Source organism: Myxine glutinosa, chromosome 4 (genome assembly GCF_964187855.1).
Source record: "Myxine glutinosa chromosome 4, kmMyxGlut1.1, whole genome shotgun sequence".
Taxonomy (NCBI): domain Eukaryota; kingdom Metazoa; phylum Chordata; class Myxini; order Myxiniformes; family Myxinidae; genus Myxine; species Myxine glutinosa.
In genome coordinates this window covers 7,792,799-7,813,458 of record NC_136264.1, presented here as the reverse complement: position 1 = coordinate 7,813,458, position 20,660 = coordinate 7,792,799, and the positions used below count along the sequence as shown (strand labels likewise).

The 20,660-nt window shown below is 47.0% G+C and overlaps 1 protein-coding gene across 12 annotated transcripts in view; it reads left to right on the top strand.

Annotated features, from left to right (window-relative positions):
- LOC137417805 (ELMO domain-containing protein 1) overlaps positions 1-20,660 on the top strand; it is a 106,358-nt gene that overhangs the window by 68,898 nt on the left and 16,800 nt on the right. For all 12 annotated transcript variants that reach the window (XM_078775411.1, XM_078775412.1, XM_078775407.1 and 9 more), the window contains one exon: positions 9,439-9,568. In XM_078775411.1, coding sequence (XP_078631537.1) covers positions 9,439-9,568 — 130 coding nt within the window. The remainder of the gene's footprint in view (positions 1-9,438; positions 9,569-20,660) is intronic.

Here is a 20,660-nt window from a genome sequence, read left to right as displayed (position 1 = left end):
TATACACAAGGATGTATTGTTTAATTCCATGGTTGAAAAGAGTTCTCACTTTAAACAAACTGTATATACACCCCAGAAATATGTAAGTATATAATTAGACTTCGGTTTGATCCTGAACTTCTGTATTCAGTCGCTGTACTTTTCCTAAGTAATAATATAAATAAAGAAGTCCTGGGAACGTTCTCTCCTTCGCCTCTCTCCTTCCCCTCTAACCTTCTCCCCTCTCCTTCCCCGTGCCCACATCTCATCCAAACAGTCGACACATTCAAAACGGCTGTTGGAATACATTTCGCCAATTTTCTCAACTTTAGCTGAAACTGAGGCTTGAACCATCCCAGCGACTGATGGTGAATTCAAATTGAAATGAAGCTGTTAGAGAGTCTGAATGGACTTTATGTTACAGGCCTTCAAAATTGCATTTTGTTCTATAAACGGTAACTTTAATTGAATTTCCTTCCCGTTTTTTACAACAGAGTCTAAAACCATGTTAGCGACTGTGAAAAATGAAATGAGATCTCAAAATTTGTAGTGAAATTATACCGAAGGTGAACCCAGGGTGTGCTCGCTTCAAAAGGGGCGTCTATAAGACCCGGGACAACCGGGGCGCACTAACACTCCAGCGGCACTCACTGAGACATAGTCCTGTAGTTTGAATGGTATGTACGCCCCTATATGCTGCGCTGATTGTTTTCTCTATTGGTATCGGCCATTGCCCATGAAATACTCTGAATCTAATGTCTTTTTTTTTTCTTTTTTCTTTTTTTTTTGTATACAAGATCGAGGCTCGTGAAAGAGCGAACATTAATCACACAGAAAGACAAACCGACACATAAAACATATAACATCGGGAGCGGTAGACAAGATGGGGAGAGAGGGGGAAGGACACAAACACAACATTTGAGAGCAGGGACCGAGAGACATGGAGACATGGAGACATGGAGACATCGAGAGATCTGAGAGAGGGCGAGGGCTTTGGGGGGGGGGGGGGGCATGGGAAGGGGGCGGTGGGAGAGGTATAAAACATATGGACACTGCCAGGACTTCCAGGAAAGAAGTTGGAATTTCAAACAAGGTGGATCAGGGGTGAATTAGCGGGGGTAGAAAAGATCAAGGTTTTGGATGGGGGAAGATAAGAGATGGTGGTGAACAGCTGTTTTAAAGACCTGGAGGGAAAGTCTGTTGCATGAATGTATTTTTACAGGATGTTACTTCAGATCTAAATGATATTAAACCTACCCAAGGGTCAAGTCGTGTCTGAGCTTGATTTTCACGACATTTAATATCATTTAGATCGACGAGATGACTGAACACAAGATGATCGTGGTACCGACTCTCGATGCGGACGCACAAGCTGAGGAGTCGGGGTCGGTGTTCACCCACTGGCTCAAAACGCTGGAGAATTACTTCACCGCTTTTGCAGCGGCGACAACAACCCTTGGAATCGATCGATCGCTACGCGCAGGAGCTGCGTTACCTTTTGGCGGACTGCGTCCAAGAGGTACGGACTCATGGGCAGGTCCAAGATGACCTTTTGCGAGATTCCTTCGTCGCTGGGATTAGTTCTACAGTCTTGAGACTTCGGCTCCTGGAGACCGCGGAGCTGACATTTACGGAGGCTCTGCGGCTGGCCCGCATCTTCACGGATGCCCGTGAACAATCCACCGCTTATGATCACCCACGAGTCGTGGCGGGGACTTCTCAACTCGCGTGACCGGAGAGGGTTACCGCCGAGGATATGGGGGAAGACCCGACCTCGGCCGAGTCTCTGGGTCTGGGTGCTCCGGAAGCGGACTCCGCTCCCGGCCTAACGGCTGCAGCCGCTGCCCGGCCACGGCCTGACCGGTATCCAAAGTGTTATTTTTGTGGGAATCGGCAGCACCCTAGAGCTGAATGCCCGGCTCGGGAAGCAATATGCCATCTGTGCTCCACCAAGGGCCATTTTGCAAAGGCCTGCAGGAAGGCCGCTCGGGGCACGCGCACTCGCGCGACCTTGAATGGGCTCATCGCTGAGCCAATGGATCGAGCACCGGACGGGGCGCCCCACTCGGCTTTGATGAGCAAACCTCCTTCTCGCGGGCCCCTGGCTGTACGCACGACCTTGGTGAGATACGCCGGGCCGCCAAAACACATGGCGCGAATGCGACTGGTCGCGGAGCGACCGACCTTGACTGGCGTTCGAACGCCACCTTCAAGCAGACGACATGCTCCTGCTTTGGAAACTCCTCTCGATGTGCGGTCACCGCAGCACGTGACTCGAGCGCCATCTGACGGCGGCTCTTACGAATCGCACGCCCTCACTCTGGCATATGAAACTGCTGAGGAGCCACCTATGCGCTTGTCACGGGGTCCTTCCATGGGCTGCCCGAACGACCGGCAAACTGCAGCCGGCGTGGGAACGACCTCTGACAGCGGGTTTTACGATGTACATGACACTGCAGAGGAGCCACCTATGCACTCGTCACGAGGATCCACCATGAGCGACCGGAAGACTGCAGCCAGAGTGGGATCCACTCGCGAGGCGCGATCTTCTCGCCCGGACGGCGCAATCCCTGCCGGGTCGGCCGGTCTTGCGCAGGCCATCATTCCGCTCACGGTCGCGGGCGTTTTTGCGCAAGCTTTGATCGACACGGGGTCTACGGATGGTTTTATCGATCAACGCCTGGTGCATCAACATGGGTGGCCGGTTCTCGGGACTACACGACGGATCTTCATGGCCTCCCAAGGACTTCGGCTGAGCACGAAAGGGGCATGTCGATTGACACTTGTGATAAAGGGACGCACGTTCCCAGACGTGTATCTCATGGTATTACCTGCATTATGTGCCGACGTTCTGTTAGGTCTTGATTTCCTTAAGCGACATGGACGTCTGGAAATAGACTTCGGTGGGCCGGACACGTTAGCTGTGTGCGCCCTCGCTCAGATGGACGTGGAGCCTCTCTCGCTGTTCCCCAATCTGACCGCTGATTGTACCCCTGTAGCCGTAAAATCGCGGCGCTACTCTCGCGCAGACGCGCAATTCATTGCGGGGGAAACGGCCCAGCTCTTAAAGGACGGTATCATTGAACCCAGTAGGTCGCCGTGGTGGGCCCAAGTCTTAGTGGTGCGCAGTGAGGCCCACCGCCGGCGCATGGTAATCGACTACTCGCAAACGATTAATCATTTTACCCAGCTGGATGCCTACCCCTTACCGGGGATGGATGCCCTGGTACGCCACGTGGCCCGGTATTCCGTTTATAGCACTCGATCTGCGTAGTGCGTATCATCAAGTCCTCATCTCTCGGGCTGATCGCGTCTATACGGCCTTTGAATCGGGTCAGCGGTTGTACCAGTTCACTCGACTTCCTTTTGGGGTAACTAACGGGGTCACTTGTTTTCAGAGGGCTATGGATGACCTTGTTGCGAAGGAGAACTTGACCGATGTCTTTGTCTATCTGGACAATCTTACGGTTTGTGGGTACGACCAGGGGCATCACGACGCTAATCTGAAGCGCTTCCTCGAGGTCGCGCAGAAGTATCGCCTAACCATGAATGAGGGCAAGTGTCGTTACTCTCTACGCACGGTAGACCTTCTGGGGTACACCGTGACCCATGGCTCTGTCTCTCCGGATAAGGAGCGTCTGCGACCTTTGCTCAATATGGCTCCGCCTAGCGATCGGGCTTCGCTGAAACGCGCTCTTGGGCTGTTCGCCCACTATTCGAAGTGGGTGCAAAATTTCTTCACGAAGCTCCGCCCCCTCGTGGCCTGTGACACGTTCCCCATGGGTCCGGCCGCCATGCGGCCTTCGAGGGCCTTAAAGCCGACATCGCTAGCGCCGCTGTCGCGACGATTGACGAGAGTGCATCTTTCGTCTTGGAAAGTGATGCCTCGGATCATGCGATAGCGGCGACCCTCTCCCAAGGGGGACGCCCTGTAGCCTTCTTTTCGAGGACGCTCACCTCCGCTGAGCGGAGGCATTCGTCTGTCAAAAAGGAAGCGTACGCGATCGTCGAATCAATTCGGCGGTGGCAGCCGTGTCTGCTTGGGCGGAGTTTCCAAATCGTCACGTACCAACAAAGCGTTGCATTCATGTACGATACCTTACATGCTCAACGCATTAAGAATGAGAAAATCACCCGCTGGCGTATCGAACTCGCCGACTTCTGCTACACCATCAAATACCGCCCGGGGAAGGATAACCAGGTCGCCGACGCCTTATCGAGGCCGGCCACTTGCGCGGGGGTTGTAACTTTGGAGGGGCTGCGCGTTTTGCACGGCAATATTGGTCATCCCGGGGTAGCGCGTTTCGCGCATTTTGTGCGCAGTGGTAATCTGCCGTACTCGATTGAGGACATCCGCCAGATCTGCCGTGATTGCACTATCTGTGCGGAGCTCAAACCGCGGTTTTACAACCCTCCTATGGGGACGCTGGTTCGGGCTACTAGACCGTGGGAGCGCTTGGCGATGGACTTCAAAGGTCCGCTGCCGGTGTCAAGTAACTCTCGTTATCTGCTCACTATCGTTGATGAGTATTCGCGATTCCCCTTTGCTTATACGTGCGGGGATATGTCGGCTGCCACCGTTATACGATGCCTGCAGAATTTGTTTTCTATGTTTGGGTATCCGGCCTATGTACATACCGATCGGGGTGCGGTGTTCCTGTCTCAGGAGGTGAGGGGCTACTTGCTCCAAAATAATGTCGCTTCGAGCTACACCACCCCGTACCGGCCCCAGGCTAATGGGCAGATCAAACGCTTTAATGGGATTATATGGAGGGCCGTCATGCTCAGCCTCAGGACCCTCGGCCGGGGCCTCGATAAATGGGCGTGGTCGCTACCTGCGGCTCTAAACTCGATCCGGGCTCTCCTATGTACCGCCACCAACCAGACACCTCACGAAAGACTGTTCCACCACCCGAGAAGCTCGGGTAGTATTCAATCTTTACCCAGCTGGCTCGCTGAGCCGGGGCCCGCCTATCTCAATTGAGCGGTTCGCGCTAGCAAGTACGACCCCCTCGTTGACAAGGTGCGGGTCCTCCAGGCTAATCCCGAGCATGCTCGTGTGTTAACGGCGGACGGCCGCGAGTCTACTGTCTCCGTGCGCCATCTCGCCCCTTGTGGGGGCGGTGACGGAGATATCGACGAACCCATCTACGAGTCTATGGACTCTACCGAAGCTTCCACTACGGAACTACTACCGCCGCTTCCGTCGTCACCTCCTCCCTGGCCTGATGGCTCTGGGACATCCCCTCCGACACCCACCTCCGGCAGCTATTCCGACGCGGGGAACTCCGGGCTTGGGGACGCCGTACCCGGTAGTTTCCGAACCCGAACTGGCAGGGTCGTTCGCTGCCCCGACCGCTACGGGTGGACCGACTGACGTGGGTTGACGTGCCCCTTTCGATTGTTGCTGACGCTTGCTTGCAACCTGCCTAGCGGCAGTATAGTTTTAACGGCGGGGAGAATGTAGTGAAATTATACCGAAGGTGAACCCCAGGGTGTGCTCGCTTCAAAAGGGGCGTCTATAAGACCCGGGACAACCGGGGCGCACGAACACTCCAGTGGCACTCACTGAGACATAGTCCTGTAGTTTGAATGGTATGTACGCCCCTATATGCTGCGCTGATTGTTTTCTCTATTGGTATCGGCCAATGCCCATGAAATACTCTGAATATAATGTCTGTTGCATGAATGTAGTTTTACAGGATGTTACTTCAGATCTAAATGATATTGAACCTACCCAAGGGTCAAGTCGTGTCTGAGCTTGATTTTCACGACAAAATTAAAGTTGAAATAAAACTGTGAGAGAGAGAGCAAGATACCGTGGGCTGAACAAAAGAGGACTCAAAGCTATGCGAGGAAACAAAATGGTGTATCCTGCGTAGGAGTGACGCCCGCCCAGGATTGTGCCCAGTAGTCAAGAAAATGCTTAGGCAGCCATATGCATCTGAAGATGCAGGAGTGGTCATCCACCCATCCATCCATATACAGTCACGTGAAAAAGTAAGTACACCCCATGTAAAGTTTTGACTTTTTCAACATATTTCAACATATAGCTATTTGATCTTCATTTCAACAATATTGATAGATAAAGGTGATATAATATAACAAATATCATGAAACATTAACATTTTGTAGTCCATTGTATAATTTAAATAAACATAAATGCAAATTTTGCATGTGGAAAAAGTAAGTACACCCCTACAGTTATCACTACTTCAAATACCTAAAATTAGAATCAGGTGCACCAGCTCAGGTGCAAATGATTAGAACATCGTCAGAGAGAGGATCTTGGAGGAACCTGTCTTAGTTAAACCTCAGACATTTAGTTTGGTTTGCTCTTTGTTGTTGAAGTGTGCGGCATCACCATGCCTAGATCAAAAGAGCTTTCTGAGGCCTTCAGAAAGAAGGTTATAGATGCCTACGAGTCTGGGAAGGGATTTAAAAAGATCTCCAAACAATTTGAAATCAATCATTCGACTGTCTGGAAAATCATCTACAAGTGGAGAAGATTCCAAAGAACTGCCAACTTGTTCAGGCCAGGCCGCCCCAGCAAGTTCAGCCCGAGAGCAGACCGCAAGATGCTGAAAGAAGTCTCTCAGAACCCCAGAATGTCATCACGGAACCTACAGGTAGCTCTTGCCACTGTTGATGTCAAAGTGCACAAGTCTACCATTAGAAAGAGGCTGCACAAATTTGATCTACATGGGAGGTGTGCCAGGAGGAAACCTTTGCTGTTCAGAAAGAACATCAGGGCAAGACTAAAGTTTGCCAATGAACACCTAGGCAAAGACCAGCACTTCTGGAACAATGTGCTCTGGACAGATGAGTCAAAGGTAGAGCTATTTGGCCACAGTACCAGAAGACATGTTTGGCGAAAACCAAAGACAGCATTTGACCACAAGAACCTGATACCAACTGTAAAGCATGGTGGTGGAAATATTATGGTTTTGGGCAGCTTTGCTGCATCAGGGCCTGGGCAGCTCACCATCATATAATCCACTATGAATTCTTAATTGTACCAGAGGGTGCTTGAGGATAATGTGAGGCCATCTGTCGGAAAGTTGAAGCTCAACCGAAGGTGGACCTTGCAACATGACAATGACCCTAAACATCCCAGTAAATCCACCAAGGAATGGCTGAAAAGAAAGAAATTGAGGTAGTCCAGCAGCTAAGCTAAATATGGCATAACAATTGTGCATTTTGTGAGGAAAGCACCAAATTTGGCACACTAGTAGACTATCATATTATGAAAAGATCTGGATATTGGGCCATCTCAGATTCAGAGACTTGATTTTTGCAAGATTTGCAGATTTTGCAAATTTGCAAGCTGAGATTGCAACGCCAGGGACGGCCGACTCCTTCCTGCGAGCTGCCCACGTCACCCGCACAAGAAGAGCTCATCAAATCACTGCAGCGGCACTGCACATCCTGCAACACCGTGCGTATGAATGCCACTGTATGACATATGCTGATGATGCAGAAGACCTGCCTGAGTTCGAAGACTGGTGTCACCAGAGAGGAGAAGACATTCCCAACTTTCAGTACTGGGCAACTGTGCTGGAACTAGAGATGTTGGTACTGGTCTACGTGCGTTCTCTGCGGCAGGCTTCATTCACGATGTACCTTGATGCCCTGATGGAACTGGTCCCATGGTTCCATGCCTTAGACCACACACACTATGCCAGGTGGGTCCCTGTTCACCTGAGGGACATGGTTGCACTCCCAATGAAGCACCCAGATGTAGCCAGATAATTCAGGGCTGGCAATTTCACTGTACAGAAGACGAAGAAGGTGTTCTCTTCGATCCCAATCGAATCGAAATCTTGCAAAAATCTAATCTCTAAATCTGAGATGACCCAATATCCAGATCTTTTCATAATATGATAGTCTACTAGTGTGCCAAATTTGGTGCTTTCCTCACAAAATGCACAATTGTTATGCAAAGTTGCCCCACTAAGGGTTCTGGAATGGCCAAGTCAAAGCCCGGATCTAAATCCCATCGAGATGTTGTGGGGGGATTTGAAACGAGCTGTGCATGCAAGCAACCCCTCAAACATCGCACAGCTGAAACAATTCTGCATGGAGGAGTGGGCAAAAATTTCTCCCAGTCGATCTCAGAGACTGATAGACAGTTATAAGAAACGCCTACTTGAGGTTGTTTCTGCCAAAGGGGGCAATACCACCTATTAGAGCCAAGGGTGTACTTACTTTTTCCACATGCGAAATTTGCATTTATGTTTATTTAAATTATACAATGGACTACAAAATGTAAATGTTTCATGATATTTGTTATATTATATCACCTTTATCTATCAATATTGTTGAAATGAAGATCAAATAGCTGTATGTTGAAATATGTTGAAAAAGTCAAAACTTTACATGTGGTGTACTTACTTTTTCACGTGACTGTGTGTAATGTGTGAGTATTTATATATATATATGTATATATATATATATATATATATATATATATATATATATATATATATATATATATATATATATATATATATATAATATATATATATATTATATATATAATATATATATATATATATATATATATATATATATATATATATATATATATATATATATATATATATATATATATATACAGTGCATTCAGAAAGTATTCAGACCCCTTCACTTTTTTCACATTTTGTTATGTTGCATTCTTATGCTGAAATCGTTTAAATTCATTTTTTCCCTCCTCAATCTACACTCAATACCCCATAATGACAAAGAGAAAACAGGATTTTGGAAAGTTTTGCAAATTTATTAAAAAGAAAAAACTGCAATATCACATTGACATAAGTATTCATACCCTTTGCTATGACACTTGAAATTTAGCTCAGGTGCCTCCCATTTCTCTTGATCATCTTTGAGTTGTTTTTACACCTTGATTGGAGTCCACCTGTGGTAAATTCAATTGATTGGACATGATTTGGAAAGGCACACACCTGTCTATTTGCGGGACACTTTTCCGCGAATAGGGAAATGGGTCGCATTTTATCACCCGTGAATACGCGGAACACACGAATAGTGGAATCGTGAACAGCGGGGTCCGACTGTATTAATTTGTGATTGGAACGATGCTGTTTGGAATGAAAATATGGAGAGATTGAGTTTAAAGGAGAATGAGGAAATTATGAGGTTTCCACCCGTGACATTCACGGATTCAGCATTTGCAGTTTCGCCATATAGAAACTATGAAGTGGCTGTCAATGCCTGACGTTCGACTGAAGGTGGCACAGGAATGTGGAATTTACTCATTCATGGTTTGGCATTAACTGCTTCCGTATTGTCTTTGCCATTGGGCTCAACTGTGCATAGCACGGGTACCTTGCTACCTGTAGTAATTGTTTTATCCATCTACATCCAGGTTGTTCATATTGCTTCCCTGCTGACTTCCTTTATGTACTTTGGGATTTCATCTTGTGATCGTGTTTTGGTCAGGTTCAGAGAGGTTCTGGTTACCTGCCTGCTGCAGATCACTGGTTATCGGCAGCTTTTGAAGGGCGTGGAAGCCAAGCGCAAACAAGCGTATGACTCCCACAATCTTGCCAATGAAGAAATTCTTTTTCAAGTAGGTACATACAATGTGCTGTACATGATGGACCTTTCATGATGATATTAGGCTTCAGAGTTTGTATGGCTGAAAGCTTATTGTGGCTGCTCAGGTTTTTATTCAGGTTATCCGCTTTTGATGATTATTATGATTGATTACTAATTTTGTGTTCTGAGCATGAACACAGTTCACGGTAGTCACAAAATTTAGCATATGGATAGATAATGATTTGAAACCTCATGTAATAGTCTTCATTTTTTACCTTGACCATTATGGAATTTTGACAATTTATGGCATAAATAATGGTGCAAGTTGATCCTGTCTTAATAGTTGACCTTTACCTTAACCCTGACGTCCAAGGATTTTTGTGGCCTTGGCGTGAAAATGGTTCAGACTAAATAATGGTTTGGCGTTGATTGTAATGGTCTCCAATTTGATCTTGACTATTGGTTACATTTTTAACTCTGAGCTTTAGGGGGTGGGGATCAGAGACAGAATTAAGGTTTTTGTACCATCTAAATTAGTGGTAAGATAAAGCATTTTATATATCATAACATATACATGAGTTGAGTTCTCTCTATTAAGATTAATGTTTAAGAATGAGGTTGTTCTTCGTGCAACTTTTGCGGTGATGGTGTTTTTCAAATGTAGTGGTTATGTAGGTTGGCACATCTCGTCTGATGTTCACCCTCATTCAAGACTGATCACATGGTGTGATCGTTGGGCACATGGTGTCATGTCCAGGGCAGGGAGCGTTTTGTGACTAGGCCGCTACATCGGGGCTGGCAATTGGAATCTGCGGTGGGTTACTGTGCATCCGCATGATTTATGGGGGACCACACAAGTATGCTGGAGCCCCCCTTTGGCTCTGTGCATGTGCGCAAAAAGGGCCACCCCCAGTGGACCCCATCCATGGTAGACGTGATTCGCTTGCCTCTAGTTGCACGGAGCAGTGTGGTTGGATACCACGCTGGAGTGGGCCGGCCTAGCAGGGACGAGGGGAGATGTGCTTGCGAACTTGTAAAGGCAAGAGTAGCCATTTATTCCCTCTGTCTCTCTCTGGGGTCTTTCGCTGAATTCTGCCTGGAGGAGTCATCACGGTTCACACTCTGCCTGCTCGCCTCATTGAGACACTGGCTAGCAATTGTACTTGTAATTTTACACATTTTTCATTTATACATTTTACACAAAAAGGGAGAAGACCTCGAGCTGAGCGCCAGCTGCTCCCTGCTTTGCCCCCTGGTAGTTACTGCTTGGTAACATCCCAAACTAGAACAGCATTCTTCGACGTTGCAAAGTCGACCGATTATGCCTCCGTCCACATTATTACATCATTTTACATACTTAGACGAAGTTTGATTAAAATACATAAGTTAGCGCAGCAACAGAATTGTTACCAAATGGGATCTCTGACTTTTTTTGACTTCTTGACCCCATAATCTAATCTGTTTATCTTTACCGCATCAGACATACTTGTACTAAGTTTGACATGGCTCCCTTCAGTCATTCTTAAGTTTTGCGGTAATAAAAACCTGTTAGACTTTGACTTTTGACCTCTTGGTGCAGAAATTTCATCAGTTCATCTTGGCATTATAACATAGACTTTTGTACCAAGTTTGGTCAAAATCCCATCACTGGTTCACAAGTTAGCTTGGTAACAGATGTTTTATTTATTTAATGGGACCTCTGACCTTTGACCTCTTGACCCCAACATCTAATCTTTTCATCTTTACATCATTCTACATGTATCAAGTTTGACTTTGATCCCTTCAGCCGTTCTGAAGTTATCACGGTAACGAAAACCTATCACGGACGGGCAGCTGGACGGACAACCCGAAAACAATAACGCCTCCGTCAGTGGATGCCTAGAAACCTAGCTCAGTTTCTCTGTGGGTGAAAGTTAAGTAAACATGGTGCCTGGTGTTTGGTAATTTTGAACTGTATATCTTTATCATGCATTTATCTTCATTCGAGATTCTCCATTCATGTTGTCCTGTTGCAATAAATTATTCCTACAACCAAGAAACCTGTCCTTGGGGATGGATTAATTCCCCACACTTTGATTGTCTTTTGTGTATTTTATTCTGTGTTTATCCTTCTCCTTCCACCTCCCTCCACTTCTTTGTCCGACCCCTCCCCTGTACAACTCTACAACATACAAAACTAAAGGGCAGTTTATTTTTTACAGCGTAGCCCGTAGAGCAAAGCCGTCTAGAACGGTGTTTGTCCCTCACAAACGTACACCGATCAGAGGTGAGGATTTGGTCACTTCACAGGGGTGATGTAGATGTGATTACGTCTGTGATGTCATTGCGGCGTATGACTGCTGATTCCACACACCACTATTTTGATTTCCATGCCATTCAAGCCGAACATATCGTCGAACCTGTCATATTTCACACTCGCCACGCTCTACCCTCAAGTTTTCATTAAGTGTGAAACACAAACAAACCGATTGTTCCACAATTACTTTTGTTATCCACAATTCTTTATTTCACTGTTAATATTACAGAAAATTTGTTTTTGATTCAGAACTTAATATATCCTTTTAGTCCGGCAATAGTGTATATAGAAATTAGAAAGGAGACAATACCAGGGCAGCCAGGGTTGGTTCTGAGAACCTTCTTGTAGTATTCCAATGCCTCGCGGTAGTTCTTCCTGTTGAAAGCACTGCATGCCCTTCCTAAAGAACAAGGAAGTACATTTAGTGTCGGTGTTGGGCTAGCAGCTAGGGTGCCGGCTTAGGATCCTAGGATCCTGGGTTCGAATCCCGGTCGATCGCTGAATTAACGCCAGGGGGGTTGACTCAGCCTGTCATCCTTCCGAGGTCGGCTAATTGAGTACCAGTTCACTGGTAATTCCCTGTTTGTCGTAAAAGGCGACAAAAAGGGTTGGCGGCAGGAAGGGCATCCGGCCGTAAAACATTGCTTCAAAAAGCGGACCAAAAAAAACAACAACCACGGTGCCCGAAAAAGGCCAACCTCCGCTTTGTGGGGGAAAATGGCCTCTATAGGTGTTTTTTTTTTAGTCCGGCAGCCAAACTGGGATTTTTGGCCCAAACTTGCACTGGAGTACCTACAAATTTTTTTTGCAGATTATGCATCTATGGACCCTCCATATCAAGGTTCCGAGTGATGCCAAGCTGGCATCATTGAGCATTTTGAGAAAATGGCCCGTTTCCAAGGCAACCATTACAAAAATGGAAAAAAGAAAAAGTTAAATATCTCAGGCTGTAGACGAGTGATTTTCACAATCTCGGTGTCTAAACATATATTTGAGAGGGTGGCCTATCGATTGAGGTCATGACCTTGAGATTCCAAGGTCAAGGTCATTGCGAAATTTCAAGATCAAGCTAAAAATTGATTAAATTTGCACTTAAATTAAAGTTTTAAAAGCCCAGATTTTCATCGCATTTGGTTTGAGTGTGATGCCAATAAGACCACGGGGACCTTTGCCATACCTCATGAAGGTTGTTTCAATCATCATATCTGTCCACATCCCATTCCAGGTCCCGGGGAGATGACGGGTCACGTGTTCGCCTTGAAGAAAATGCCTACAGATTTCATCAGGCATTGCTTCAGATGATCGAAGGTAGTATAAACCATAACAAGCATAGTTATGATGGCCGGCTGCGAAGAAATACGGGATTATGAGACTTACTGCACGCAGGTGTAATGGCCAATCGCCTCCTTTTCAGCTCCTCAGAATAGCATCATGAGGAAGACTGGTTTGATGAGTCCATCTACCCAGAGCTTTGCGGTTCTGCTGTTCTTCGCACGAGACTCCAGACTTGCCATCAGATCATCCTTATCACGGGCTTCCCGGATGATATCATGTATAACTGTTTCTACAAGAAGTCTCAGTGCACGGAAATTCTGAGGATACTTCTTTCCTGCCAACATATGTTCAACTCCACCAAACGCACAGGCCAGGATATCTGCCAGACCACTTTCTGCCATCAGCGATCCGACACAGCCTATAAAGCTCGTGAGGAAGTGCATGCCCCCAAGACGTAATACCATGTTGGTGAATTTTTTTTTTTTTTTTTTTTTTTTTTTCCTATACAAGATCGAGGCTCGTGAAAGAGCGAACATTAATCACACAGAAAGACAAACCGACACATAAAACATATAACATCGGGAGCGGTAGACAAGATGGGGAGAGAGGGGGAAGGACACAAACACAACATTTGAGAGCAGGGACCGAGAGACATGGAGACATCGAGAGATCTGAGAGAGGGCGAGGGCTTTGGGGGGGGGGGGGGGGGGCATGGGAAGGGGGCGGTGGGAGAGGTATAAAACATATGGACACTGCCAGGACTTCCAGGAAAGAAGTTGGAATTTCAAACAAGGTGGATCTGGGGTGAATTAGCGGGGGTAGAAAAGATCAAGGTTTTGGATGGGGGAAGATAAGAGATGGTGGTGAACAGCTGTTTTAAAGACCTGGAGGGAGGAGTGGGATTGAAGGGAGTGAGGGAGTTTGTTCCAGAGGCGGGAGAAAAGAGGAATGAAAGAGTGAAGGTGAGCAGAGAGCCGAGATTTCGGCAGTTTAACCATCAGAGGGTTGCTGGCAGATCTTGTGCGACCTGTAGGAATATTTGGGGGACAGAGCACAGAGAGAGCTGGGGGTGCAAGGCCGGAGAGGAGTCGGTAGAAGACAGAAAGACCACCTACCTGCCTGCGGTGAGTGAGTGAAAGGCCCTCAGAGATAGCTTCATCGCGGGAGATTCCAATAATTCTGAAAGCTTTGGTTTCAACAGCGTGAAGCCGAGCTAGGTGTGAGGCAGGAGCACCGGCCCATAGGGGAGAACAGTATTCCATTGAGCTGCGGATGAAAGCCTTGTATGTGGTGAGGAGCTCAGGTGTGCCGAGGAAGGACTTCGCACGACGGAGGATGCCCAGTCGGCGACTGGCTTTGGAGGCCAGCTTGGAAATGTGGTTTTCCCAAGAAAGATCATGGCAGATAGTGAGACCCAAAATCTTGAGCGACAGAACTTCTTGGAGAGGATTGTTGAGAAAGTAGATGGGAGGGTTGTCCAGTCGATCTTTTCGGAGAGACATAGTAAGAGTGTGAGATTTGTCAGGATTGAAAGACATATTCCACTTGTTTGACCAGTCTGTGATTTTGTCCAGGTCTTCAGAGAGTGAGGAGGCAGCAGACTGCCGATCTGAGGGAAGAGGAATGGAGCGGCAGAGAGTGGAGTCATCAGCAAAGAGATAGAGAGGATTTTCGAGAGAGTCAGAGAGATCATTGATGAAGACCAGAAAAAGCACGGGGCCCAGAACACTGCCTTGGGGAACTCCAGCCTGAACAGGAAGAGGAGATGAGAGAAACCCATTCAGGGCCACACGTTGACGACGACTAGAGAGGAAGTCCGCCAGCCATGCGTGGAGATTTCCATGGATACCAAAGGAGGAGAGTTTGGTGAGCAGAGCGGGGTGCCAGACCGTGTCGAAGGCACGTGATATGTCGAGGGAGACAGCTCTAATTTCCTGTTTGGCATTGAGGACCTCCATCCATTGTTGAGACAGCAGAAGCAGCATGTCCAGAGTAGAGTGACCTGGTCTGAAACCAAATTGATGATCAGAGATCAAGCCATTGGAGAAGAGGAAAGATTTCATATCCGAAGCAATGATGGATTCCATGACTTTGCTGATAATTGGGAGAAGGCTGATTGGTCTGTAGTTGCTAGGATCTGTTTTTGCACCTTTTTTGTGCAAAGCGGTGATGTTGGCTGATTTCCAAGCAGATGGCAGTTGACCTTGAGCAAAAGAGAGGGTGAAGAGAACAGAGAGAGGGTGAGATAGAGCAGCAGAGCAGGATTTTAGGACCCGTGGGCTGATGCCGTCGGGTCCAGTTGCAGAATCAGAGTCGAGGGTTGACAGAAACTTTTCCACCTTGTCAGGAGGAAAGGACACGGAGTCCAGGAGCAGCAGGGTACGACTGGGTATGGTGGGTACAGAGAGGGATGGGTTTGGGACACAAGATTTAGAGGCAAACACAGAGTTGAGGCATTCAGCTTTTTCACGTGCTGAGTCAGCTGTGTAGCCGTTTGAGGTAAGGGAGGGGATGGAGGGGGAACAAACACCAGAAACGGATTTGACCAGACGCCACCAGGATTTGGAAGAGGGAGACAGATAAGAGAGTTCGGTCTTGAGAACGGAGAGATATTGTTTCCTGGCTCTCCTGAGGGTGGACACACACTTGTTTCGGGCTTTGTGAAAGGAAATGAGATTTCCTTCCGTTGGATTTGCTTTCCAGGAGACGAAGGCAAGTTGTTTCTGGGCAACAGCCTCACCACAAGATTCCGTGTACCATGGACGGGAGGAAGGGTATGACAACTGAAGACGAGATGGGATAAATCTGTGCATGAGAGAGAGCAATTTACTTTGGAAGAATTCCCAGGATGAGTTGATGTCAGAGGTGGTAGAGATGGGAGACCAGTCCAGATGATTGATGGCTGCTTGAAGACCGTGCCAGTTGGCCTGAGTGAAATGCCAGACTCGTCGACGCTGAGCAGGCTCCCTGAGGATGGTCAGAGAGATGTCCACTTTAACAAGGACATGATCAGATGATCCGATCGGAGCAGAAGAAGAGCAGCAGACATTTTCAGGGAAGTTAGTCATAACCAAGTCCAGAAGAGAAGATGTTCCGTTGACTGAGATCCGGGTCGGGAAATTGACAGATTGTGTCAGTCCCAGTGAGTCGCAGAAGTCCTTTGCTGAAGAGCCATGGCTGGTGAGAGAGGTACCCACACCCAGCCAACTGGCATGGTGACAATTGAAATCACCACATATGAGGAAGAGAGAGTTGGGATGAGTAGATAGAAGTTGGTCCATATCATCAGACAGCGAGATGTAGATGGAGTCATCACTGTTTGGTGGACGGTACAACACACATATGAACAAGAGGTGGGAGCGAAGGGGAAGCCGTAGCCAGAGGTATTCCTGGGGGTGAGGTGGAGAGAGTGCAGTGCAGGGCGAGTGAGGAAGAGAGTTTTTGATAAAGATAGCAACCCCGCCTCCAGGACGAGGCTCAGGTCTATCATACCGGAGGAGGGAGTAGCCCGGGAGAGATACTATGGAATCAGAGACATCATAAAGGAGGAAAGTTTCTGTTAAGCAGATCACGTCTGGTTTGACAGAAGCAACCTGTATGGAGAGATCAGTTAAGTTTGAACGAAGGCCGCGGATGTTTGAGGTCCATACCGTTAATGAAGAGGAAGGGGGAGCATCAGATACAGAACAGGGGGGAGGAGGGGTAGGGTAAGATGTGGAAGAGGTGGAAGAGATAGGGAGAGCTGTTGAAGGTGTGTCAGAGATTTCAGAATAGCTCGGAGAAAGGGAAGGATGGGGCGGACAAAAGGTTTGATGGTGATTGGGTGAGCCACAATGAGGTGTTATTTGAGGAGGGGGAAGAGCGAGGCAGAAGGTTGGGGGAGATGGAGGTGAGAGTTTGAAGGGGGAAGAAGCGGGGAGAACGCTTTGAGGAGGGGGAGTGAGAGGGGGGAAATTGAGAAGCAATGAGGGTGGGGAGATTTGAAGGGGAGGGGTGAGGGGGGAGTTTGGGAGGGAAGGGACAAGGGGAGGGATTTGAAAGGGATGGGATATGGGGGAGATTTGGAGGGGAGGGGTGAGGCAGGAGTCTAGGAGGGGAGGGGCGAGGGGGCGTCTTGGCGGGGAGGGGTGAGGGGGTAGTTTCGGAGGGAGGGGGCAAGGGGGGAGATTTGGAAGGGATGGGTGATGGGGAAGATTTGGAGGGGAGGGGTGATGGGGAAGATTTGGAGGGGAGGGGTGATGGGGAAGATTTGGAGGGGAGGGGTGAGATTGGATTTTTGAAAGTGTACGATTTATGGGAAACGAACATTTATTGCAAAATGAGTTTCTTGTGACCTTCGAGTTAAAAATACGTTTAAGGACGCTGGATGGAGGATGGAGTGCAGGAGAGTTTAGGGAATGTAGAAAAAAGGCACTATAGGAGATGGATATTTTTTTTGGGATGAATTGATTTGGTGAGCAAGTCGAAAGCAGCCTTTTAAAGAAGAAGAAGAAAAAGGTGTTATAAAATATGACGGAATACATAACTTGAGGGGAAAGTGTAAACATTGAAGGTTAATGAGTGAAAACTATCTGGGGAAATGGGGGAGAAACACGTGGTCGAAGAACGAACGAACGAATAAGAATGAATAAACGAATGAGAACAGAGAAGGAAATGTTATTTTTTTTTTTTTTTCTTTTCTTTTTTTGAGTTGAGATTTACACAAGGAAGTAGGCTATGGGTGAAAAGCCTGGGAATACAGAGAACGAAAGTTATTGGGTCACAAACGACGGACCGCTGAGAGAAAAACAAAGCCTCAAGGTTGTACAGTGCACACTGTACAAGGCCTCAAGACACGACACGGCAAACAGACGATCAATTTATGAAAGATAAACACCGAGAAACAACCAAAGTTGCACACAATAACTTCACACACCGAAAGATAAATACAGTTTCGACAAAATACAATTGTGAACAGACTTAACTTCGAAAAACGTGGAGACCGTGTGGAGCTTCGAAAATCCCTCCCACCGTCTCCGAGATCTCGCGAGATCTCCAATCTGTCGGGTTGTGCCCAGGAAATATTGACGGCTACCTTATACAGCTGTTGGTCACAAGTAAACACTACGATATCCTGCCCCACCTGTTTTCTTAGTCTCTCCGCTTCTACCATGGCAGTCAGCATGGTATCAGGATCCGATGGCGTCATGTCGATAAGCGGTGTATAGACACTTAAGGATGGAGGGCTCATTGAATGACCTTCTTCTCTGGCCATTCGACTGTTGAAGCCATTCCACTCTGGACCCGGGTTCTCGCCTCTAACTTCTTCAAAGAAGGCGAAGTCCTTTGCTCTAGCTCTTCTTTCGGCCAAGACCTGTGTCACCAAGATCTTCAGCGATAAAACCGACTTCCTTGCTCTCTCCTGGGGCATATCTGGTTTCTTTGGTCCCGTAAATCTGAGGAGTGTTATACATATGCCAATATCATAATTTATGGCATTAACAATATATGTGTTACGATTGTGGGGGTGGGGGGCGGCACTCTCCCACACGATCGACTAAGTCCCAGAAAACTTAGGGTTTTTGTTTTCCCTCCCGTCTGATGTTGCCTCTGAAATAAATCGGAGTGGTTGTCGTTGAATGTTGTCGCAAATCACAAGCCGTAATTTACCAAACCCACACAGTTTGACACACCAGTCAACATAATGACTGACTTCTGTCGAATGTGTGTTCTTGACTTCTTCTTCCTGAAACACGGCTCTAGGCCGATCGAGGTATAAGGTCTCTAGGCCTAGGCTAAGGCCAACGTTAGTAAATAATGAGATGAAATAGAAATGTTACATGAAAGTAGGCCTCACCATAGGAACATAGACGGTCTATAGGCGAGGCAATAATGAGAAAGTTGGCATTTATAAAATGGCTTACAATGTGAAATGTGATTTCGCAGCTAAATGAAACAACCCTTGAATTTATCAGGATTCGCCGAAGGCCTGTTTTAATCTTCGGAGCCAATAATCGCTATTTCACGGCAATTTACTAGAAAATAAATCGATTTTATAGTTTGACCTTGGATTTTCACAATGGCCTTGACCTTGAAACATCAAGGTCATGACCCCAATCGATAGACCATCCTCTCAAATATATGTTTAGACACCAAAATTGTGAAAATCGCTCATCTACATCCTGAGATATTTGCGTTTTTGTATTTTTCGATTTTAGTAATGGTTGCCATGGAAACGGGCCATTTTCTCAAAATGCTCAATGATGCCAGCCAGCTTGGCATCACTCGGAATCTTGATATGGAGGGTCCATAGATGCATAATCTGAAAAAACATTTTGTAGGTACTCCAGTGCAAGGTTCACCCTGCCGGACTATTTTAAATCAGAAAAAAATATATTTGGTAGCACAGCCTTTTGACAAAATAACTGCAGTCAAGCGCTTCCTATAGCCATGAATGAGCTTCCTACACCACTCTACTGGCAGTTTGAGTTTGTCCCACTCTTCTTGTGCAAACTGCTCCAGTTCTCCCAGATTTTAAGGGTGCCTTTTCCCAACTGCTGTTTTCAGATCTCCCCACAGGTGTTCAATGGGATTTAGATCTGGACTCATTTCTGGCCACTTCAGAACAGTCCAGCATTTTGTCTTGAACCATTCCTGGGTACTTTTTGAAGTGTGCTTTGGGTCATTGTCCTGCTGCAAGACCCATGACCTTCGACGGAGACCCAGCTTTCTGACACTGGGTTGAACATTTCACTCCAAAATGCCTTGGTAATCTCCTGATTTCATGATGCCATGCACACATTCAAGGTACCCAGTGCCAGAGGCAGCACAGCAACCCCAAAACATCACTGAACCTCCTCCATGCTTGACTGTTGGGAAGGTGTTCTTTTCTTTGAAGGCTTCATTTTGTTTTCTGTAAACATAGAGATGATGTGCTTTACCAAAAGCTCTAATTTGGTCTCATCTGTCCACAGGACATTCAACCTGTGGACAGATGGTGTGTTTTGTGTTTTGGCAAACTCAAACACATCCTTCACATCCTGTACAAGTTTTGGCAAACACATTCCGGTGTGTTTTGGCAAACTCCAGTCGGGCTTTCTTATGTCTCTCTCCCAGCAGCAGTGGGGTCCTCATTGGTCTCCTTTCATTGAGTTGGCAATGGATGGTGCGAATTGAAACTGTCGTACCTTATATCTGAAGGTCAGCTTGAATCTGGCAGTTGATCGAGGTGCTTTCTCCACCATTCGAACAATCCTTCACTGCAATCTTCGATCAAGTTTTTTCTCGCGGCCACATCCAGGGAGGTTGGCTACAGTTCCATGGGCCTTAAACTTCCTGATAACATTGTGTACGGTGAACACAGGAACATCAAGGTCTCTGGAGATGGACCTGTAGCCTTGAGATTGTCCATGCTTGGCTACAATCTTGTGTCTGACCCCCTCAGACAATTCTCTGGTTTTCTTTCTTTCCTCCATGCTCATTGTCATTCACACAGTGACACAAAACAGCAGAATGACTCCTTTTCTCTATTCAAACTGGTTTAATGAATGATTTTTACATTGCAGGCACCTGC